The sequence below is a fragment of the Urocampus carinirostris genome, chromosome 17 (genome assembly GCF_059441175.1).
Source record: "Urocampus carinirostris isolate Australia breed hairy pipefish chromosome 17, RoL_Ucar_1.0, whole genome shotgun sequence".
NCBI classification, from domain to species: Eukaryota; Metazoa; Chordata; class Actinopteri; order Syngnathiformes; family Syngnathidae; genus Urocampus; species Urocampus carinirostris.
In genome coordinates, this window is record NC_142365.1 from 16,160,699 (window position 1) to 16,186,263 (window position 25,565).

General features: G+C 38.7%; 1 protein-coding gene across 1 annotated transcript in view; it reads right to left on the bottom strand.

Annotated features, from left to right (window-relative positions):
* Window positions 1–1,989: 1,989 nt before the first annotated feature.
* The window catches only part of nectin1a (nectin cell adhesion molecule 1a), a 33,715-nt gene continuing 10,139 nt past the window's right edge, over window positions 1,990–25,565 (bottom strand). Inside the window, exons 2-10 of the mRNA XM_088321346.1 lie at window positions 19,361–19,473; window positions 14,943–15,201; window positions 12,335–12,452; window positions 12,073–12,254; window positions 9,790–9,907; window positions 9,575–9,726; window positions 9,159–9,291; window positions 6,525–6,588; window positions 1,990–4,934 (exon numbers count right to left, since the gene is read on the bottom strand). Of these exons, the coding sequence (XP_088177472.1) occupies window positions 4,638–4,934; window positions 6,525–6,588; window positions 9,159–9,291; window positions 9,575–9,726; window positions 9,790–9,907; window positions 12,073–12,254; window positions 12,335–12,452; window positions 14,943–15,201; window positions 19,361–19,473 (1,436 nt within the window). The 3' untranslated portion in view covers window positions 1,990–4,637. The remainder of the gene's footprint in view (window positions 4,935–6,524; window positions 6,589–9,158; window positions 9,292–9,574; window positions 9,727–9,789; window positions 9,908–12,072; window positions 12,255–12,334; window positions 12,453–14,942; window positions 15,202–19,360; window positions 19,474–25,565) is intronic.

A 25,565-nucleotide genomic window follows, 5' to 3' on the forward strand; every position in this document is an offset into this window, starting at 1 on the left:
AAATGGCCGACACGGCACCCTTGCACAAAAAAGTCTGCGTACTTTGGGATTAGAGGCAGATTTCTATGTTTGGTTTGATTGTGCTCTTTTTGTTTCGCAAACGAAGATCAAAACCAGACGATAATCCGCTGTATGAGATCACTTGCCCTCAACTTTAATCATTTTTTCAAATACGTTAGGGAGATTTCGGTTTTAGAGGTCAAAGAGTAACTGCAGTTGATCAAATTTGGATTAGGACAGATTTTTTCATAAAGGGAAACAAAACAAAACAAACCCTTGCTTTTCATGCTGATTTAAGGTGAATTGTGTTCTATGCACCCTGGCCTAATATTCTAGTATCATCATTAAATAGAATACATTTTGATTATGCGTAATATATTCTAATGAGGATCATAAATGCTTAGAATCTTTCTAACAAGCCAAGGTAGAGAGGAGACACAACCAGGTCGAGCTACTACTTTTATCGAGGATCAAAATATTTTCGAATGAGAAGAATAAATGCTTCACATCTTATCTTGGCCGAGCTCTTCGATGCCTCATGCACATTATGAAGAGTTCGAGAGGAGACATGACGAAATTTGTGCTACTACTTTAATAGAAAATCAAAGGATATTAGAATTGCTGGGAGGTCGAGAGGAGATATGAACAAATTGTCCTACTACTTTTATATAAATGCTTTAAATCTTATCTTGGCCGAGCGTTCCGATGCCTCATGTATATTATGAAGAGCTAGAGAGGAGGCACGACCAAGTTGTGCTACTGCTTAAATAGAAAAAAACATATTAGACTTACAGGGAGATAGAGAGGAGACATGAACAAATTCTGCGACTACTTCCATAAAAAAATCATAATATATTGTAATGAGGATCATAAATGCTTAAAATCTTTGTAACAAGCCAAGCTCTCCAGTGCCTCACACACATTACCAAGAGGTAGAGAGGAGACACAACCAAGTTGTGCTTCTACTTTTATAGAAAATCAAAATATTTTCTACTGAGGAACATAAATGCTTCAAATGTTATCTTGGGCGAGCGTTCCGATGACTTATGCAAATTATGAAGAGCTAGAGAGGAGGCACGACCAAGTTGTGCTACTACTTTGATAGAAAATAAAAACATGTTAGAATTTCAGGAAGGTAGAGAGGAGACACGAGCAAATTGTACTTCTCTATTAGAAGATACAAATATATTTGAATAACGAAGAGGTAGAGAGGAGACAAGTTGTGCGACTACTTCGATAGAAAATTCTAATATATTGTAATGAACATCATAAATGCTTCGAATCTTTCTAACAAGCCAAGCTCTCCAGTGCCTCGCACACATTACCAAGAAGTAGAGAGAAGACACAACCAAGTCGTGCTACTACTTTTATAGAAAATCAAAATATTTTCTACTAAGGAACATAAATGCTTCAAATCTTATCTTGGCCGAGCGTTCCGATGCCTCATGCATATTATGAAGAGCTAGAGAGGAGGCACGACCAAGTTGTGCTACTGCCTGAATAGAAAAAACATGAGACTTACAGGGAGGTAGAGAGGAGACATGAACAAATTTTGCGACTACTTCCGTTAAAAAAAATCATAATATATTGTAATGAGGATCATAAATGCTTTGAATCTTTCTAACAAGCTAAGCTCTCCAGTGCCTCGCACACATTACCAAGAGGAAGAGAGGAGATACAACCAGGTCGTGTTACTACTTTTATAGAAAAACAAAATATTTTCTACAGAGGAACATAAATGCTTCAAATTATATCTTGTCTGAGCTCTCCGATGCCTCACGCACATGATGAAGAGGTAGAGAGGAGACACTACCACGTTGTATTACTTTGCAGGTAAACTGAGAAGTAGCTCTCAAATGAATGTAGGCCACTTATCTGTAATGAATACATTCACAGCATTTGGGCTCAAGTGAATGCTGAATAAATACAAATTCTGCAAAAAAAATACTTGTGATCATAAATCTTCTACATGAACCTACAACCAGGAAGTCTCTTATTATTATTTTTTAATTGAAATTCTACAAATTGTGATTTCAATGATACTCAAACTAGAAACACAAATTTCAATAAAAATATCTTGTCAAAATACAAACACAATAAACAGAAAAGGTGAAGACTGTTAGGATTTACAGTTGTGATATTCCACATCAATTTTGTTTTTAGAGAGACGGAGTATAGCAATGAAGCGTTCGTCAGAAGGGTCCTAAACCTGTCAAGTTTTGTTTTATAATCCATCACCTGTCATAAAACTCGAAAGAACAATGAAAATGAAGATTGATGTCTGCAATTATAAGTTTTCCTAAAATTTCCGAAATCCCTCTGATTTATAACCCTTCATATTTATGCAAATGAGTTATGAAATTATGATTTACAACCACAATGCCTTCCCAAAATGACTTACATCCCTAAAATGCCTTGACTAATTATGATTGGTTTAAGACCTGTCACATTTATACAAAAGCATTATAAATCAAGTCAAGTCCTGTCAAATTTTGTTTACAATCCATCAGCTGTCAAAACTGTCAAAGAACAATGAAACTGAAGATTGACATCTGTAGTTATATTCCTTCTTGACATTCCTTTATGATTTATGACTTGTCATAAATATGAGTTATGAAATTATGATTTATGACTGCAATGATATGCCTTCCCAAAATGCCTAACATTCCTCAAATCCCTTGATGAATTATGATTGGTTTAGGACCCATTCCTTGTATACGAAAGCATTATGAAACTAGGATTTATCAACAAGGTTATTGCATTCTTAGCATTCCTAAAACTCCCTTATGATTTATGACCCATCATGTTTATGAGAATGAGTAAAAGATAAAATTGTGATTTATGACTGCAATAGTATGACTTCCCGAATTGCGTGATATTCCTGAAACACATTGATAAATTAGGATTGGTTTAGGATTCATCACATTTATAGAAAAGCATTATGATACTGAGGATTATTAACATGGTTAATGCATTCTTGGTTTTCCTAGCATTCCTGAAATTCCTTTATGAATTATCTATGACCCCGTCATGTTCATGCAAATGAGTTATTGGTAATAAGATTTATGAATGTAAACACATGCATTACTGAAATGCCTATAATTTTTTGAAATTCTTTAATGAATTATGATATATGTCTGCAATTATGAATTGATAAAATAGAAATGAGTTCATTGCATTATTGACATTTCAGATTGAAATTGTAAATCTTATGAAGGGTGGGGCTTTAATATCCTGCGGCATGGATAAATATGACAAATCATAAATAAATCATAATTCATAAAGAGATGTCAGGAATGCACATTATTGTGATCATAAATCTTAATTTTCATAACCCATTCACATAAAACAGATCCTAAATACGTTACAATTCATAAAGGACTTTACAGATTGCAAATCATTTTGGGCATATATCATAATTTTCTTAACACATTCACCTAAATATGAATATATATGTCATACATAAATGATAACTCAAATATACTTCAGGAATGCACCTCTTTATGATCATAAATCATATGTTTCACAACTCCTTTACATACATAATACGGAACATAAATTGGTCATTATTCCTAAAGGAATTTAAGGAATGCACATTATTTTGGTCCAAAATTACAATTGTTATAAACTTGTTCAACTAAATAATATGGATCATAAATCAATCACAATTCATAAAGGAATTTCAGGAATACAAATGGTTTGGGCAAACTCCAAATTTTCATAACTCATTCTCATATATAATACAGGTCATAAATCAATCCTAATTTATAAAGACATTGCAGGAAAACACATAATTACTGCCATAAATTACTATTTACATAACTCCTTCACATATGTAATACAGATCATATATCAAGTCATAATTCCTAAAATAATTTTAGCAGTACAAACTGTGGCCATCAATCATAATTTTCATAAATCATTCACATAGCAAGGGTAGGTCATAAATCAATCATAGTTCATAAATACTTTTTTGGAATGTTATGAATTTCAGGAATGCAAATGGTTTCGGTCATAAATCACCATTTTCATGAATCGTTTACAGAAACATGACTGGTTGTAATTCAATCATAATTCATAAAGGAATTTCATGTGTGTACACCATCACTGCCAGAAATCATAATTTGAACGCTACTTTTACTTCAGAAGGAATTGAGAATTTGAGACGAATAAGAGATGGATCCAACATTTTACATTTAAGACCAAGCTGAAAAGGCAATTCTTGTGGGGGACCTCTGGCGTCCTCTCTTGGTTAATTCGATAACTGTAAAGCAGGCGTTCCCGACCGACAAGCTTCATTGTAATACAAAGTGTGTTTCCCTTTATAGGAAAACCCTTACAAAAACAATTAAACTTGACAGGTTTAGGACCCTTTTGACAAAAACTGGAATGTATCTCTTTATCTCTTTTTTTTTTTTTTTTTTTTTTTTTACAAAAGGTTCGATGAAAGCTGGTGAGCCGCACGAAAAATGACAAATATTTGTTCCCTTTTTAAGAGGTTATATGATTCCCTTTCCCTAATAATAAATCATAAAATCAAATAACAGAATGAAAAATAAATCCCGAAAAGTCCTAGAGCCGCCTTACGGACCCAAGTCCAAGTAGAGTTTTTGGGTCCCGGGAAAAGGTTTGTCCCTTCAAACGTACTGCTCTTTGGGGAACTTGTAGGTCCCCGGGGGAGGAGGGGACACCGAAGGGTACTTGAAGATGGCGCTGGTGGAATGCGAGGGCGGCGAGAAGGTGTTCTTAGAGGAGCTGGTGCTGCTGCTGCTGGTAGTGGCTTGTGGGGAATGGTAGGGATGCTGGGGAAGGTAGGACAGGGGCGGGTTGATGGGGGGCGAGTACGGCTCCGGGTAGTCCTCCTTGTTGCAGGCCAGTCGGTAGCTCACGTAGTCGGCCGTGTTGGGGAGCTCCTCGTAGAAGCGACCCGAATGCTGCGGGAACATTTGCATTAGTCCGTTAGTGCTAGCGTGGGATTTTTGTATTGTCCGCCCATACGACTTTTATATGGAGGTGCGATCCTTCTATATGTGCAAATAAATGTAGAAACACACAAATAGCTAAAAATATATGCCATAAAAATAAATCAAACCATTAAAAAAAGATTTTATACCTAAATATATGACATGCATTTTCCTCATGTTGAGGTTTTTGAGTTTTTCCTTGCCCTCATGTCGGTTTTAGATCAGGGGATGGTGTAATAATAGTCTGTAATTTGCAATAATCTGTGGTCTGTGTATTTCATCGTGTATTTTGTTATGGTTTTTTTTTTCTTTGTGTATTTTATTGTGTATTATCTCATTGGTTGTGTATTTTGTCATGGTTTTTCTTTGTTTGGGTATTTTGTAGTGGATAATTTCATGTATTTATCTTGTAGCGTATTATGTCATGTATTCAGTTGTTTATTTATTCTGGTATTTATTTTGTCGTGTATTTTGTCATGGTTTTTCATTCGTTGTGTATTTTGTAGTCTATTATCTCGTGTATCATATTGTGTATTTTGTCATGGTTTTTTTTTGGTTGGGTATTATCATATATTTTTTTCATGTACTTTGGTGAGTCTTTTGTCTATTTTGTGGCATATGTTATGTATTATTCCATGTCGTTAAAAAAATCAGGATTGATTGTGATTTCTGGATTTTTCTTTTTAGTTTATCTCTCACAGTAGACATGCAACTACAGTAAAAATTTCAGTCCCCTCCGTGATTTCCAAGTGGGAGATATATATATATATGTATATATATATATATATATATATATGTGCGGTACAGTTCTAAGTTCTTGGGAACCTCCTGTGTGGGTTCAAATCCAGCTACCGGACCTACTGTGCGGAGTTTGTATGTTCTCCCCGTGCTTGCGTGGGTTTCCTCCAGGCACTCCGGTTTCCTCCCACATTCCAAAGACATGCATTTCAGGTGGATTGGCCGGTCCAAATTGTCCCTAGGTGTGAATGGGCGAGCGAGTTGTCTGTCCCTGTGTGCCCTGCGACTGGCCGGCAACCAGTTCAGGGTGTCCCCTGCCCACTGCCCGATGATTGCTGGGATGGGCTCCACTACCACCGCGACCCTACTGAGGATAAGCGGTGCAGCTGATGAGATGATGAGATGAGATATATATATATATATATATATATATATATATATTTATTATTATTATTATTATTATATATTCCTCACAACAAGATGTTATTCAAATTAGCGGGCGGCCCAGTACTATGAGCTTTTCACCTATTGGTTGATCTGAGATGAACAAATCGGCTTCTACATCTATCTAGCAATAGGTGAAAAGCTCATGCCTCCTTATTCAAATATTTTTTGGGGTGACAAAACACGTGACCAAATACACAACAAAACACACGAGAAAATACATGATTACATATATGACAAAATGAATAAACTTATGAATTCATTGTATTCATGTCATATTTGTGATTTAATTATGTCTTAAGCATTTGTAGCTATTTATGTATTCATTTACTTCTACACATGGCAGAATTTTTTCCCCTATAGTTTGAAGATGCACACCTGAATATCTTCCATGGGTCTTTTGCGGATTGGCTGAGACAGTTTCCTGGTTGCAGAGTCATCTCTGAACGAAACATGAAAGACAGAAAAACGTTTTGGATTAATTCATTTATAAGAATACATCAGAAAAAAACTGATTGCGGATCCAAACCAGTGACGTGACAGTTGTATTTTTTTAAATAAATGAAGCTACATCTCGATCCTCATTGGATTTGGAGAACAAAACAGCAATATAGAAAGTCTAGCATTAAAAAAGGTGTTTTATTGTCTAATAAATGAAGTCAATGCACTGCTCTTTTTAAATTAAAGCATCAGTATCAAGGTAAAAAATGACTATGGTTTGACTTGCTGTCAGGTTGCTAGGACTATCAGTAATTTTTTGGGGTTTGAGTACACACCAAAGCAGATACTTTGGCCTCACTATCTCCCTCTGCCTTGAGGCAAAAGAATTGCATGCCTCACTCAGAATCTACTCAGCACAGTAATACATACTTACTGTATTCTTAATATTCATAATGTGATAATTCTGCCACAATTGTTAAATTATAAGAATTACCGCTCCACTTATATAGTAATCCCTTGCTGTATCACAGTTTATTTATGGCGGTTTTGCTACTTTGCAGATTTTCATCGTGCATCGTATTCTACATTCTGATTGGCTGAACAATCGCCACGCCCGTTTTCTAGTTGTGTTCACCTATGCATCAGTGACGTTGCGGTCTGAGTTGTAAAACAACTTGATGAATGTACAATGTGTATGCATAAATCTTTTTCCAATTTCAAGTTTCTCTAAAAGACATCATATCTAAAAACACAATAGGTGGAGGAAGATGCTTTCCATCACCGACAAAAGTTGGACTTATAGCATATGAATAACCGATACTTTTCGTGGACAATATCTCTGTATTATTTGTGATTGCAACATCCTTTGCTGTCTGGTAATCCTGAAAGGGGGATGCCACATGTGCGGTCCCTTCTCAAGGTTTCTTCATTTTCCTTATGTTGAGGTTTTTGAGTTTTTCCTTGCCCTCATGTTGGTTCCAGATCAGGGGATGGTGTAATAATAGACTGAAAAAATAGTCTATGTAATAACATGTGAAGCCTTTTTAGACTCTTTGTGATTAAGGGCTATACAAATAAAAATGACTTGACTTGACTTCCGACCCGCTAAACTCGCTCTGGAGCCACATCCGGCTCTTTGGCGCTCCCTAGTGGCTCCATGGCGCTTTTTCAAAAATGTTTTATGATGGAAAAATCTATGGTTTGTGAAGAAGGGGCCAACAGGACACATTCTTAATGTTTTCCAATGAATAAAGGTAGATATAGCATCTGTTTCCTTCCTTGTAAGGCTAATATAAGGATTTTCATGTTTTGAGGCTTCAGACATAATTTTCTTTTGTCTAAAATGGCTCTTTAAAGGTGTGGTGCGTTGGCGTCTCTAAAAAGTTGAAAGTAAAATGTTTTCTCTATTAAGCTTGTGTCAACAATTGAGTTCAAAAAGCCTATGTATATTTTTTTCCACCGCGCCTATCTGTTTGTATCTTACCCTTAAAACCGCAGTTCCAGGACTCGCAACACATTAGGAAGTAAAGAAGGGAGGAGGGCTGGAGAGTGATTTTATGCTCGTTCCTGTTTTTTTTTTGTTAGTGTAGCCTGAAAATGGTAAAAGTAAGAAAACCCCTTTTCAAATCCAAACCCCAAAAAGATAAAAAAAAAAGAAGAGTTCATTAGTACTTGAGGATTAAGCTGATGCATATGCAATCATGACTTTAAGCCAGGAGATGGCGGTAGAGAGTATCGAAATTTCAAGTTGCAGACAACACCTTTAAACTTTTGGGTTGCCTGCCAGAAAGTAAATGCAGATTTACCTAACTCCGCATGATGGCAACAAAATATCATTTGAAGAAAAGTGGATAGTGTCCTCGATGTAGTAGTGCAATGAAGCGGCAAGTTCATTTTTAAAATTACAATTTGACGATTCAGCTGTTATTTAATTTATTCATTTATTATCAAGTTATATAAGATTTAATCGGGCATGTTTAAGGACTGTACTTCCCAAATCCATTCAACTGAGCAATTAGGGAAAAAACACTGGACCGTGTGTACAGTAAGATCATACATCTAGTTGGATCCGCCCATCTCTGTCTGTCCCTCACCCCCTCATTCACCCCCCCTCTGAAGGAAACAAAGCCTATACAACAAAGACAGTTAAAACATCGTCTTTGTTACTTTATCTCTTTGTTTTCCTTATCCTCACTGTAAAATGTGGACCTGGAGTACCACGTCCAATTTCGTTGACACAATATATCCCATGTTGTAACAATAACAACAAAGGTTATTCTATTCTATTCTATTTGTAAAAAGAAAACATTTATAAAGCACAGTACTTTTATTGTCAAAGAAATACTTGAGCCTGAAAATTGTGTTTGTTCTTTGGTTTTAATGTACAATAGACTATTTAATAAATAATTAAACAAATAAAGGTTTATACTATGCTGGTTTTGACTATCACAGGGATCTTTTTAGAACATTACCCCAGAAAGAAATCGAGGGATGACTGAATATGTATGACAACTCTCGGCTTCAGGTCTGTCTTTATTTGACTTGACCTGGTAAAAATAAGCAAGTACATACGAGCCGTGCTCTTTTCTGCTCCTGATCTTGAGCACGAGCACCGTGATGGTAATTCCCATTAGCACTCCGGCCGCCAACAATAAGGCCACCACGCTGATGACATCACCAGTCGCGATCTGCGGCAGCGGTTTGTCTGGAAAGGAAATGCAAAGGGTGTCAAAATCCATTTTCGTTTTTTAAATGTAAACCTTAATACACTTTATTGTGATGCAAAGCAAAAGGCGGTGAGTTCTGGAATAAAATGGCTGGAGATGAAAGAAGGCTTTGTTGACTCAGCTCAAGTGAGTAGGAAGGAGATTTGAGTTTTTTGTCAAAATGATGCCAATCCTAAACTTATTAGCTAAAACAACCCATAAAAAATAGTAGCTGTTACGTATGAAAGTAAACCTTTGCTGTAACACAAAACGGCGTCTCACCTATAACGCTAACCTCCACGAAACCCGATCGCGTCCCGATACTGTTGGTGGCGTCGCACACGTAAGTGCCCTGCAGGTCGTAAGTCACCGGACCTTTAAACATCAGGACGTTGTCGCTTATCTCGGCGCTGCCCGGTATCGACCCATTGATCCTGAACCAAATTTATCACAAATTTTCAGAGGTTTTTCCAAAATTAACCTTTTCTTTCACTCACAATTTCCACTGGTAGAGGGAAACAGCCGGGTTAGCGTCGGCTTGGCAGCTCAGTTGGACGTTCTCTCGGTTCAGGTACCAGTTCCCGTCGTAGCCGTCTACCAGAACGTCGGGTTCATCTGGAATAGGGATGCAACAATTAGTCGAGATTGCTGACAAAAATTGACGATATAAATATATAACTGTTGACTATTGTCCCTAGACAAGTTTTCCCGACAGAGTGAAGCATCTCTACATAAATACAATCTCTGCTGAGAGTTTATTGGTAGCTCTCATTTGATGTAATGAATGCAAGAAAAACTAAATGCTGCAATTCTTCTACTTTCCAGGGTTATTTTTTTAATTTTAATACTAAAGGTTTTTCTTTTGTTTTTTTGTGGTTATCAATCATGATTTAATATAAATACAACAAAAATGAACGACTGTTAGATCATGTCTGGTACCTATTGTATTCTCTTCTGGCAGTCCCTGACCTGGATTTTGCTCATATTTGTGCTAATACAGTCGCTAGCAGCATGAGCAGATATCATCACTTTAGTGCAGGGGTGTCAAACTCATTTTAACTTGGGCCCCACACAAGAGAAAGAGGGAGGGAAAAGGAGAGAGCGCAGGACAAAAAAAGAAAAAGAGAGATAGGGAGAGAGCGTGAGAAACAAAAGATAAAAAGTCGTGCGAGAGGGGGAAAAGAAAGGGAGAGGAAGAAAGAAATCCAAAGAGAAATAGAAAGACAGAAGGAGAGAAAAGAGAAAAGAAAGTGCGAAGGGTATGAAGAGAGAAAGAGAAAAGAGGGAAAAGGAAAATAGGAAGTTAGGGCAAAAGAGGTTAAAAAACACAGAGAGAAAGAAAGAGAGACACAGAGAGTGAAAGAGACAGAGACAGAGTGGGAGAAAAGGGGTGGAAAAGAAAGATAGATAGATAGAGAGAAAGAGAGAGAGAGAGAGAGAGAGAGAGAGAGAGAGAGAGAGAGAGAGAGAGAGAGAGAGAGAGAAAAAATACAACAAATACAAGTACAGTGTCTTTGTGAGAGGCACCTGGCTTTGGCAACATCTATTTGACATATTTCAACCTGCAGCTTATTTTCTCTTGCGCTTCTCTGAGTGTTGTCTCGCGGGCCGGATTCTATCCCTTAGTGGGCCTAATTTGGCCCGCGGGCCGCCTGTTTGACACCTGTGCTTCAGTGGCTAGCTTCGTTTTAGCTGTAAGAAGATGGTGATCTCAGAAAAATCATGCTTTCTTCGAGTCTGTTCAGGCAGTACGTGGTCTGGATTTTGCTCATATTTTCGCTGACAGCTCGCTAGCAGCGTGGGTAGCTATCTCGGTTTAGTCGTAAAGTACTTTTTATCTCAAGAAAATTGAAAATTGTTATACAATGTCTTGGGCCTATGCTATTCTTTTCCATCGGTAGTGCGTACTTTTGCTATTAATCCACTACCGGCTAGCTTAGCTTTAGCTACACTTAATGCAGTTAATGCTAAGTAATTTAGCAGCTCATGCCAGTGTCCTGGACCTTAAACGTGAGTAAAGTAGACTCACTCGATAGATGCTAACGCTCGTTTCTTTTGCATTATTACCTAAAGTTGTCACGGTTGCCATGGTGCCCAATTGGTGGCCCTTGCCATTTTCTTGTCTTTCATTAAATTTCTTCACTTTGACATTCAGAGTAATGGGCAGAAATCGCATTGCATCATCACGCCACGGGTCCTTGAGATGCTTTAATGAAACAGTCAGATTCCAACTGTGTTACTTTTCTGTCACGGTTGCCATGGCGCCCAATTGGTCCCCGCCATGTGGCGCCAGGTTCTGTCACAGTTGCCACGGCGCCCAATTGGCCCCGCCCATGGACACCAGCTGAAACGTGTTGACAGATTGCTCCCTGACTACTTAAACGCTGTCTTGTCAGTTGCCTGGGGTCGGAGCGTCTGCGAAACTCCTGCTAAACTCTGTCTGCTCTTGTTTTGCTAAGCCCTGTGAATCTCCGTTTTTGCCTGTGTTTTGCTCCTGTTTTGTTCTCGCCCCGATCTGTTTGATTTTGACCACTTCCTCGTTCCGATCAATCTACTTCCGCGACCAACGATCCCCGGATCGAGTGTGCGCTCATTCCTCTTCTCCCCAATAAACTGTGAGTAACGTTACGCGAGTGGGTTCTGCTCCCTGTTTCCTGTCCTGGTCGTGACAAATGTTTAATAAATAAATGTCCTAAAATTACCTTTTTTTTCTTCCAAACACGAGACGAAAATGGTCGTACATGTTCTAATAAGTCCCAAAAATAAATATAGAAACTTACACTGAATATCGAGTGTGACGCTATCGGTGAAGATCTCCTCGTTGTAGGAAGTGACGCAGGTTAGCGTCTCCTTGTGCGTTTCGCGGCTAGGCACCAAGATGTAGTCGCTCTGGATGGTGAAGGTGCCGTCCGAGTTTCGGTACTCTCGGGTGCTCACTTCGCCTGGCACCCTTGTCTCCCACCTATCAATGGGATGGCAAAAACAAGCTAACTAGCTGCTGATTATGGTGAACTAACGATCTGGGAATAGCGAAAAAAAAACCTTATGACACCGGCCGGTTTTCCGTTGGCGGAGACGCACGAGGCTACCGGCGTTTTCAGGTTGGACGCCCGAGCAACCAACGTTGGCGTGGACAGACTCATCTGAGTGGTCGGACGAACTAAACCATACAACAACAAAAATTGACATTAAGGCTGGAGATGAAAAAGGGCTTTGTTGACTCAGTTCAAGTGTTTTCAAAGGAGATTTGATATTTTGTCAAAATGATGCCAGAGTAATGCCTGTAAATAGTTTCTCAGGGAATATCTATCCCTATGAGTACTGAATCTTCCACTTATAAAGTGTACCTTCCAAAATAGTATTTTTTTCATGTTTTTACACATAAGGTAAGCCGGACTATAAGACGCATTCAAGGGAGACTAGCGTAGGAAATACTGTGTTTATTCAAGGTATCTTCATATGCTTGATTAATCAGTCAGTAAGTATTTCGCTGATAAAAATCAGGAATCAAACCCAGATCACAAAGGTAAGGGCGCCGACATTTTATCATTAGACCATCAGTGGTACAGATGACACACAAAAAGGCATTTCAGCGTATCTCATTAGACTATATTTATTGTGCCAGAAACAGTGATTTGCATAGTGGATTTTGATAGTTTAAACAGTCCCTCCACTTTTTCTTCTGTGCATCAATAACCTTGGTTTAATATGCATGTGTAAACAGAAAAGTTTGTATAGTATTTTGTTGAAAGACGGCCTGTTTTCTGTTTCCGTCTTTCGGAACGTTATTGAAGCATTGGTGAAGAAGTGGAGAAACTGTTTAACCTATCAGAATGTACTATGCAAATCAGTGTTTCTGGCACCGTGTCAGATTAAGGCCTTTCAGATATTAGTTAGAAAACTTGAGCTCCTTGCCTGGCGTCTTAAAAGTACTTTTGCACACTGTAAGGGAAATTGTAGTTTGATTATAGTTTGAATGTGGCTTTGTATGATGTTATCCTCAAAAGTGGCTTAACGAAGCCAAAGATTATATCCAGGTCCTGTTTGTATTCTTGCAACAATTGTATCCTCTTGGGGCCCGTTAACTATTAATCAAGATGGCCTTCACTTTATTGACGGGAAGTTTGCTCAAGAGCTTGCCTCCCTACATTCTTTTCTTCTTACAGAAACCCATTGTGTTACAAAGTTTCACTATCCTTATTGCTCATTTATTTTACTCGCACGTCATCTAGCGACCAACATTATACACTGCATTTAAACATGTGATTCCCAAACCAATCAGATTTATTTCCCGTGTTCATGTAATCTTGTTTAAACCAATCAGATGTGTTGTTTCATTCTTGTGTTTTCCGATAAATGAGACTAGCCGTAGGCGGAATGTTATTCCTTCCTTAGCCGATTTTGGAAGCAGGCGCCTCCGATGGAAAGGCTATCAAAAACCTAATCTGTGTGTTCTTTTCTTCATTTTGATACAATGTCGAGTTTTATCCTTGACACGCACGATATCAAGTTTGAACCAGTTACGATTATTGAGTCTCACAAGGAAAAAGGTGCGTATGTAAGCTAGGAAATTCATGCAGTATTTGTACAGAGCCGTGAAAAAGTATTTACTCCCTTCCCGATTTCTGTGTCTTTTGCATAGATATCACTCACAAAGGTTTCAGTTTTAATATCACACAGAGACAATCCAAGAAAATACAAAATGCAGTTTTGAAATTGTGATTCCATTTATTAAGGCAAAAGAAAAAAAACTACCTGTTCCTTTGTGAAATAGCAAGTGGCTAAAACCACTGCTGTCACAAAACTACAAAAGAGTTGTCTCACATTTGCCAAAAGCATCTTGATTATCCTCAAGACTTATAGACAAGCATTACGTGGACGGACGGATGAGTCAAAAACTTTTTGGATGGTTTGCTTCCTGTTACATCTGGCGTCAAAATGGCACAAAATTTGACAAAAAAGAACAGGATGCCACCAAAAAAGGATGGTGGTGGCAGTGTCAGGGTCTGGGAAAGGATCAGGACAACTTGCTGTGGTTGACAGAATAATGAATTCTGGTGTTTACCAGAAGATCCTGAAGGAGAACGTCCTGACATCAGTTATTACCTTCAAACTCAAGCGCTCTTGGATCATACAGGAGGACAACGATCCTTAAACGGGCAGTCCATGCTAGAAAACCAATTTTGCAAAGAAGAATGGGCCTAAATTTGAAAGCCTCATTACCAATTATCATAAATGTTTGATTTCTGTTATCACTGCCAAAGGTGTCCCAAATCGCTATAAGTTTTAGGGGGCAAGTACTTTTTCACATAGGGCCAGGATTTTTTTTTTTCGTGCCTTAGAAAATGGAATCAACATTTTAAAACTCCATTTTGTGTTTCCTTGGATTGTCTCTGTGTTATTTAAAATGGGTTTGATGATCTTTGTGAGTGAAAACTGTACAAATACTGTATGAATTTCCTATACTATACACTGTATATTTTGGTTTATGAGGTACACTGGGTTCTCAGGTGTACTTTCTGGCGAATTGGGGTTTTTTAGATGCTCCTTATAGCCTGGAAAATTTGAAATTGACGTTTGTTACCCCTTCATAAAGTAGGTAAGTGCCACGGACGGGTACGGACGTCAAAGGCGAAATCTAACGTCTTACCGTATACGGTCAGGTTGACCTTGTTCTCCCGGTTCCCGGCGGGGAAGGTGGTGTACTCGCAGATGTAGGTGGCTTCGTCGGAAAGACGGAGCGAGGACAAAGTGATGGTTGTGTCTTCCAAGGAGGGCGTCCGCCTCCTCACCGCCCCGTTCTTGAAGGTGACCCGGTCCTTGTAGGGCGGGGCCACCGAAACCCCCAGAGACGGGTTGGCGATGGCCATGTTCTGCTTGGAGCCGTTCACCAGCTTCTGCCAGGTTACCTTACGGTGTCATCGGATGAAAAATTCCAGATGAATTAATTGAAATACATTTAAGTGTGAGGACGCTTTCCACGGCCACTGAGATCTTGATTCATTATAGATAGATAGATAGATAGATAGATAGATAGATAGATAGATAGATACTTTAGTCATCCCCGTAGGGAAATTCACAATTATGGCGGGGGCGTCAAACTCATTTAAGCTCGGGGGCCACGTGGTAGAAACAACTCTGGGGGCCAGACTCGGAGATAAGAGACAAAGAGAGAGAGAGGGAGAAAATAGAGAGAAACAGAGAAAAAGAGAGATACAGAGAAAGGAAGTGGAAACCGCGAAAGAGAGAAAACAAGAAAGAAAGAGGAGGAAAAACAAAGAACAGATATTGAGAAAAAGAGAAGAAAAAATGAGAAAGAGAGGAAAAGGGAGAGAGAGACAGAGAAAAAGAAAAAGAGAGAAATCAAAAGAGAGATAAAGAGTAGGAAATAGAGAAGAGAAAAAAGAATGCGAGAAAAGAAGAAAAAGAGGCAAATAGAAAAAGATAGAGAAAATGGAGAAAGGGAGAGAGGGGGTGGAAAAGGAAGGGAAAGAGGCAAAGAAAGGGAGGAAAGAGAGAAAGGGGGAAAACAGTGAAACAGAGAAAAAGAGATACAGAGAAAGGAAGTGGAAACCGCGAAAGAGAGAAAATGAGAAAGAAAGAGGAAGAAAATGAAAGAAGAGATATTGAGAAAAAGAGAAGAAAAAACGAGAAAGAGAGGAAAAGGGAGAGAGACAGAGAAATAGAAAAAGAGACAAAGCAAAAGAGAGATAAAGAGTAGGAAATAGAGAAGAGAAAAAAGAATGCGAGAAAAGAAGAAAAAGAGGCAAATAGAGAAAAAAAGAGAACGATAGAGAAAAATAGCGACAGGGAGAGAAGGAAAGGAAAAGGGACATAAAGAGGCAAAGAAAGGGAGAAAATAGAGAGAGGGGATAAACAGAGAGATACAAACCCCTACCCCCCAAAAAACAGCCTGGAGAGGTATGGACCCCGCCAGGCTGTACTTGCCCAAGACACACCACAGGAAGTGCTCCTATGACTCTGGTGGTTAAGGGATTCGTGAACCATGAATAATACGATCAAATCTGATGCGAGTTAGAAACGATTAAATACAGTACTCCTGCCTGAGTGAACTACACTGATTTTAATTCAAACGCACCACCTGAAACGCTTGATTGACTGCACCTCGAAATGTTTTCTCCTCGCATCTACACAATTCACATAGGTCTCCCTTTTTACTTCAAAATGGTGAATTTCTGCTAAAGGTGAGAATATGTCATGCCTGAATAATGCAATAGTGCATCGTAAAAGTAGTGAAATAACAATAGCAGCAACAAAAACACCAAAATACGTCGAAAGATTTTATATATTTTCACATTTTTGAGCGCTTGTTTAAGGTGGTGATGGCCCTGGGGAAGAAACTGCCTCTGAGCCTGTTAGTCTTTGTTTTGTAGCACCTTCCAGAGGGCAACAGGTCAAATAGGTGGTGGCCGGGATGAGAGGAGTCTTTTATAATGTTGATGGCTCTGCTGCGGTATTGTAAATCAGCAATGTTCTCTCGACTGAGCAGAGAGCAGTCAATGATCTACTGGGCTGTGTTGATTACTTTCTGTATTTTGAGGATGTGGGAAAGACATGCTCATTTCTTTTTATCTTATTTATTTTCTTCCCGCGATCTGACGATATAAAATTGTGATGGACTTCAACAAGAGTGTGATCCGGAAAAAATTCATAGAGATCATCTGGAAACGATTCTATTCTGTTCTGGTATTCCCTGGCCAGGATTTAGCTCATATTTTGGATAATGCAGCTACTAGCATTGGTAGCAAATAGCCTCACATTGGCTGCTAGTTTCCTTTCAGCTGTATAGAACCATACGATCCTGATCTCAAGTAAATAAAAGTTGGTTAGATCAGTCTTTTTAAACCACTGTACTGCGGCATAGTAATTAATTTAATTATCCAATTTGTGTGCCTGTGCGGTCTATCAAAAGCCTTATTTTATTTGGATTTACTTTCACCGTAAATGCAATGGCACGGACTGGTTGGGTTCCCCGAGGGATTTTTTTCAATTAAAGAAATGTGTCTTGGCTCAAAAAAGGTTCAAAAACATTGGGTTAGATCATGTCTAGACCTATTTTATTCTGTTCCAGCAGTCCCTGGCCTGTATTTGGCGCATATTTTGGCTAACGCAAACGCTAGTAGCACTATCAAATAGCAACACATTGGCGGCTAGTTCCCCATTAGCTGTAAAAAGCTTAAAGATTGTGACTGCAAGAAAATGAAAGAGCATTATATATTGTCTGGGGCCTATTCTCTTCTGTTCCAGCAGTCCCTGGCCTGTATTTGGCTCATATTTTGGCTAACGCAAACGCCAGTAGCATTACCAAATAGCATCACATTTGCGGCTAATTTCCCTTGAGCTGTAAAGAGCTAAAAGATTGTGACTGCAAGAAAATGAACGATCATTATTTATTGTCTGAGGCCTATTGTCTTCTGTTCCAGCAGTCCCTGGCTAACGCTAGTAGCATTACCAAATAGCATCACATTGGCGGCTAGTTCCCCTTTAGCTGTAAAGAGTTAAAAGGTAGTGACCGCAACAAAATGAAAGATCATTATATATTTTCTGGGGCCTATTCTCTTCTGTTCCGGCAGTCCCCGGCCTGTATTTGGCTCATATTTTGGCTAAAGCAAAACCTAGTAGCATTACCAAATAGCAACACATTGGCGGCTAGTTCCCCTTTAGCTGTAAAGAGTTAAAAGATAGTGACCGCAGCAAAATGAAAGATCATTATATATTTTCTGGGGCCTATTATCTTCTGTTCCGGCAGTCCCCGGCCTGTATGTGGCTCATATTTTGGCTAATGCAAACACTAGTAGCATTACCAAATAGCATCACATTGGCGGCTAGTTTCACTTTAGCTCTAAAGAGTTAAAAGATTGTGACTGCAACAAAATGAAAGATAATTATATATTGTCTGGGGCCTATTCTCTTCTGTTCCAGCAGTCCCCGGCCTGTATTTGGCTCATATTTTGGTTAACGCAAACGCCAGTAGCATTACCAAATAGCATCACATTTGCGGCTAATTTCCCTTGAGCTGTAAAGAGCTAAAAGATTGTGACTGCAAGAAAATGAACGATCATTATTTATTGTCTGAGGCCTATTGTCTTCTGTTCCAGCAGTCCCTGGCTAACGCTAGTAGCATTACCAAATAGCATCACATTGGCGGCTGGTTTCCCTTTAGCTGTAAAAAGCTAAAAGATTATAACTGCAAGAAATTAAAAGATTGTTGTATATTGTCTGTGGCCTATTCTCTGTCCCTGGCCTGTATTTGGCTCATATTTTGGCTAATACAAAAACTAGTAGCATTACCAAATAGCAACACATTGGCGGCTAGTTCCCCTTTAGCTGTAAAGAGTTAAAAGGTAGTGACCGCAACAAAATGAAAGATCATTATATATTTTCTGGGGCCTATTCTCTTCTGTTCCGGCAGTCCCCGGCCTGTATTTGGCTCATATTTTGGCTAAAGCAAAACCTAGTAGCATTACCAAATAGCAACACATTGGCGGCTAGTTCCCCTTTAGCTGTAAAGAGTTAAAAGATAGTGACCGCAGCAAAATGAAAGATCATTATATATTTTCTGGGGCCTATTATCTTCTGTTCCGGCAGTCCCCGGCCTGTATGTGGCTCATATTTTGGCTAATGCAAACACTAGTAGCATTACCAAATAGCATCACATTGGCGGCTAGTTTCACTTTAGCTCTAAAGAGTTAAAAGATTGTGACTGCAACAAAATGAAAGATAATTATATATTGTCTGGGGCCTATTCTCTTCTGTTCCAGCAGTCCCTGGCCTGTATGTGGCTCATATTTTGGCTAACTCAAACGCTAGTAGCATTAGCAAATAGCATCTCTTTAATAGCTAGCTTCGTTTTAGCCGTAAAGGACTTAAAGAAGATGTTGCTCCCACCAAAATTGAAACCTTGTTCTATCATCTCTATCCTCTTCTGGCAATCCCTGGTCTGGATTTACCCAATATATTCAGTAGCATTAGCAAATAGCATTGCATCGGTGGCTGGCTTTGATTAAGCTGTGAAAGACTTTAAGAAGATCTAAAGCAATGAAATACCTGTGATATTTTGACAGGCGGCGAGCTGTTGATGAAGCGACAACGAAGATCCACTTTGGAGCCCAGATAGCCGGATTTGCCATCGTCCATTTCTACAGATTGGCAATGACTTCCTACAACACAAAATAAAAAATATAGGAATAAACACACTAATTCATTTACAAATAAAATGTTCTACACTGGGACATATATTTGATTCTGATTCTAACCAATTTCATGCTGCTCGGTTGTATTTTCACTTAAATTGGATTAAAACGGAAATTTTCTTCAATAGCTGGACCGGCTAACCAGCAGCCTAGTAGCATGAGTTATTAACATGACTAGAGCTACTTGGAGCCGCAATTTAGGATGCCTGAGATTTGATAAACATCACTACCTGAGCAATATTTCCGGCTTTCACAAAAAGAGTGTTGTACTTTAAGTTCATTCTAAAATCCTATTGGTGCACATCAAAATACATTTTACAACTAATAATAGGTTTCTCAACCGATATTAAAGTAGACGATTGGGCAGAAAACTGAAATAGAAATAAAACAAGTTTATTAAATGAGATTAAGACAAGAAAGTTTGATCATATTACCCCGATTTTAGCTAACCTGCATTGGTTCCCTGTTAGCTTAAGATGTGATTTTAAGGTTCTGTTGGTAGTATACAAAATCATGCATGGACTTGCTCCATCATACCGTTTAGATTTAATTTCGCCCTATGTTCTGGTCCGGAGCGTTCGCTCTGAAAATGCTGATCTACTAGTGATCCCAAGAGCCAAGAAGAGATCCGCAGGTTCGAGAGCGTTCTCCAACCGGGCCCCGGTGCTGTGGAATGCTCTTTCCCCTGAGATTCGATTTGCAACCTCAGTGGAACTGTTTAAATCTAAGCTTAAAACACACTTCTACTCTATAGCATATGAATAATCTATATTTTCTGTTGATAATATGTGTATTATTTGTTATTGCAACATCCATTGCAGCCTGGCCATCCTGGAAGGGGGATGACGACCCGTTTTTGCGGCCCCTTCTTAAGGTTTCTTCATTTTCCTCATGTTGAAGTTTTTGAGTTTTTCCTTGTCCTCATGTAGGTTTTAGATCAGGGGATGGCGTCATAATAGTCTGTGGTTTGCAATCATCTGTGGGCTGTGCAGCCCTTTGAGACTCATTGTGATTAAGGGCTGGACAAATAAACTTGACTTGACTTGATTAACCAGACAACTTCACATTCAACTTTAAACCATATGAGAGTGTTCTTTTATCATAATTTGTATTAAATGTTGTCTACCGTCTTGTCCCTTGTTCATTAAATTGCCATCTTTTGTTCAAATTCATTTTTGACTCTGGTGTTTCCTCTATTATTTTACCACTCATCAAACCTAGAACTAGTCCAGGAGCTATTCTTCCCTCTGCCTAGCAGCATAGATGTTGCACTAATAGTTTGACTAAATTTGAGTCGATTAGTGATGCCCTGCGCACAATATCGATTTCAGACGATACATGTCACACATGGTCATTTGATGTAAAGGGTACGCGACTTGAGGTCAGAGGTGAGGGCTTAGAGTCAGGTATAAATAAGCGTGATTTGTAAAGTAGTGTCCACGCCGCCTGACTGATCCTCTACAACAAATCCATTCCAAAGCTCTTCCTCACTTGTTTGCTTGGCAGGACAGACACCGGTAAGCGAGCGTGGAGCCCAGTGGGTTTCATTTTAAGAACATACGTAGATCCATCCGTAAATCATCATCCAAAAAAGATGAAGAAAAAGGACGGTCAGGAACTGGCCTTTTCCCAAAGTCAAGTCAAGTTATGTCATGTATATTTGTACAGCCCTTTATCACAAAGAGTCTCAAAGGGCTGCACAGGCCACAGATTATTGCAAACCACAGACTATTATGACACCATCTCCTGATCTAAAACCTACATGAGGGCAAATAATACACAGATATTGTCAACATAAATTATAGGTTATTCATATGCTATAGAATAGAAGTGTGTTTTAAGCTTAGATTTAAACATTTCCACAGAGGATGCAGATCGAATCTCAGGGGGAAGCGCATTCCACAGCACCGGGGCCCGAATAGAGAATGCTCTCGAACTTGCGGATCTCTTCTTGGCTCTTGGGATCACCAGTTTACCAGAATTTTCAGAGAGAAGGCTCCTGACAGGAACATAGGGGGCATTAAATCTGAAAAATATGAGGGAGCAAGTCCATCCATGATTTTGTATACTACCAACAGAACCTTAAAATCACATCTTAAGCTAACAGGGAACCAATGCAGGTTAGCTAAATTCAGGGTAATGTGATCAAACTTTCTTGTCTTAGCTAAAAGCCTCGCTGCAGCATCTGCAGCATGTACCAGCTGAAGGCTCTTGATTGTGGACTTTGGGAGACCGCAGAGTAGTGCATTACAGTAATCGAGATGGGAGGCAACGAACGCATGAAATTTAATCCCCGCATTCGACTGAGACAGCATAGGGCGAATTTTACCGATGTTGCGAAGATGGAAAAAAGCTGTTCTAGTAATATTCTTAACGTGTGTTTGAAAGGACAGATCGGGGTCAAATATGACACCTGAATTTTTGACTGAGTCACTCTGGGTGATATTACATGTGTCAATGTTCAGAGCCGTTTTTGAGAACAAGTCACGGCATTTAGATGGACCAATAACTAACATTTCGGTCTTTTCCGAGTTAAGGCGCAAGAAGTTGAGTGACATCCACTCTTTTATCTCAGTGAGGCAGGCCTCCAAATTTCCACAATTTAGTGTGGCAGATTCCTCCATCGGAAGATATAGTTGAGTGTCATCTGCGTAGCAATGGAAACTGATATTATACTTGCGAATAATATCACCTAATGGAAGCATGTAAATGCTGAAAAGAAGGGGGCTTGGTACTGAACCCTGCGGAACACCACAGGTAACACTAAATGGCTCAGATGTCATTTCACCATATTTAACACAGTGCGTCCTATCTGAGAGGTAGAATCTGAACCATAAAAGGACAGTTTCTGAGAGACCAATCAATTTTTCCAACCGTTCTAGTAAGATGTTATGGTACACAGGGTCAAAGGCAGTACTAAGGTCCAGCAGCATCAAGAGGGATGAAGCACTTGACATTGCCAGTAGAAAATCAAAGGGCACAAACCTGGCGGGAAGTGGCTGAACTGCCAGCACCTGCATCCAATATCCCAACAGATTATTCTCTTTTACCCTAAACCAAGGCTCGGCAACTTTAAATGTTGAAAGAGCTATATTGGACCAAAAAAACAAAACAAAAAATTTGTCTGGACCCACCAGAAGGCCTTATATAAGCCTAATGAATGCAACAGATGCCATATGTATCTCTATTATGTATTTAGCCTACTATCAAAATTACTAAGTTGTATGCAGAGCATCCTGTAGGGCAGTGTTTTTCAACCTTTTTTGAGCCTAGGCACACTTTTTATCATTAAAATTTTTTCGTGGCACATCGTATGTCTAATATATTCAAAATAATTTCCTGGCACCAGTTTTATGTTTTGGTTTTTGTATTAGTTCTTGATTTGTAAAGATTAAATTATTATGTTGCCTAAAATTTAAAAAAACAAACAAAAAAAAAAACATTTTTTTTGAGTTAAATAAAAGTAGGGCTGCAACAACAAATCAATAAAATAGATTAAAATAGATTATTAAAAGCGCCGGCAACGGATTTCATCATCGATTTGTTGTGTTGTGTGATTTATGCACTCAACGCAACTGAGAGAGTACATTGAATTTCCTTGATCTGGCGACGAGCTTGTAGTGGCACTTTGGTCCGGCCGAGGGCGCTCCAAGACCACATTTTGATGCACAAGGTCATCTTGATCCAAATCCAAATGTTTATATATATATGTCATTTTTCAGACACCGAAGTGCAAATCAAAGTGCTGTATAAAACATTCAATGTACAATTAGATGATTTTCCACAAAGTACACACATTTTTCTTCAATGTAGCCTCTCTTTTTTTGCAATTTATTAAAATATTCTTATGTATTTGCAGGTGGATAGCATAAATTTGTATGTGGTGGGTGTTCCCTAAACTTTGAAGGTCATAGAGCACCATTCTCTATGGTGTGTCTTGGGCATGTGCAGCCTAGTGACACCCATCCCTCTCCAGGCCAAACCAGGGACCTCAAGGCAAAAGTGCTAACCACTACACTACTGAAACACCACATTTATATGTATTTTTGTTTGTTGTTAGGGTAATTGACACTTTAATTTTTTTTATTGTTGAACATTCTAGAATATTGTATTGTTTTGTGCACATATTTTTATCTGTACACAAATTCAATGTTTAAACGGAAGAGAAAAAAAAAACGTGTTTTTTAAAAATCAGATTAATCGATTAATTGAAAACAATAATTGACTGATTTATCAATTGGGCGGATGGGTGGTTAGCATGCAGCACCACGGTGCAGAGGTTCAGGATTCAAGTCCAGCTACCGCAACCTCCCCGTGTGGAGTTTGCATGTTCTCTCTGTGCCTGCGTGGGTTTCCACAGTTTCAATTGTCCTTAAGTGTCAAAGAGCAAGTGAGTTGTCTGTCCCCGTGTGCCCTGCGACTGGCTGGCAACCAGTTCAGGGTGTCCCCTGCCCACTGCCCAAAGATAGCTGGGATGGGCTCCAGCACCCCTGTGACCCTACTGAGGATAAGCAGCACAGATAATGGATGGATAGATGATTCATCAAATATTAAAATAATCATGAGTTTCAGCCCTAGATAAAACTCCAGGCCATTATAAATTTTCTTTTTCAGTCCGGTACCTAAATATAGATAATATACTGATTTTGTCCATCCCATTTCTAAGAAAAGTGCTATTATAAGTGTGTACGCACAGGAAAAGAAGAAGAGGCCTTCGAGCAGGTGCATTCATTGTTTACGGGGATGGGAAATGACCTCAACAATGACCTAAAAACAGCAACGGCGTGGGAACGTTACACAACAATAGCCATGTTGTTCACACGTGTGACTGACACAGTCCAATATAGAAATATACACAATGAAGTATGTCGTGGTCCCGACAAAAAGGCATCGAAACCAATTGGGACCTAAGAGCACAAACTCGTTTTCCAGGTCAAGCCGTTCTCCCTTCAGTGCGGTTTTGTAACAAAATCTGTTTGATAAACGAGCCGAAGAACAATATTTTGCCTCAAGGCAAAAGTAATCGCATACCGACTATCTAACGGCCTTCCTGATTATAGCAAATTGCGTCAAACGCAAAAAAGAGGAAAAGCCTTTCCGAAGTAAGACGCACGAACATACAATAATGCGACTTTGTTTTTCACTACTGGTGTTTTTACAAAGATAAAACGAAGACCGCAAAAACATTTGGATCTAAAATGAACTCGAGTCTCCTGTTGGACAAAAAGGCAACAAGCAAAATTGGGTCGCTTTGTTGAAAAACAACCCCTTCATTTTCTCGTCTTGCTAAAAAACAAAGAGAAAATTGGGTCTAGAAATTGGCCTTTATTTTTTAGATATTTGGTATCAGTGTTGAGTAGAAGGGTAATTTTGTCTGATAATAATGGCTTAATTGAAGTAGGTTGGAACAACAAACCCAAAATGTTGAAAGAGCCACATTGGACCAAATGAAAAGCCTTAAATAGGTCTTATACGGAAGGCAACACATACTGTGTGTTTTGGTGAATATATATATATATATATATATATATATATATATATATATATATATATATATATATATATATATATATATATATATATATGTATATATATATATTTATATATATATATATATATACATACACACACACACACAGTATATTCTTTATAAAATATATTAGATACATATTAAAGTGTACAGCGCTCAAGTGCAACAAATTGAATTGCTACACTTTTCTGCATTTTGTCAATGTATTCATATTGTGTACATTTTATTCGTCAAGTTTTTTGCTACAAAAATCAAATGTTGAGCATAAAAACAAACAAACAAAAAAAACACAAAAAACTTCCCTGCATTTTTGTCTTTTCAGGTTTTCAACATATTTGGTCAAATTTAGTGCTTAAAAAGGGGCATATTATATAATTTTACTGTCTCAAAACCAATTTCATGACCTGTATCGGATCCATTCACAGTACTGTCAAATACTTCAAATCAAATCAATCAATCATTGTTTTTCCTTCTGACTTGGCCCCTCTGCAAAATTCTTAAAGCCGACGCGTCCCACGAGTTAAAATGA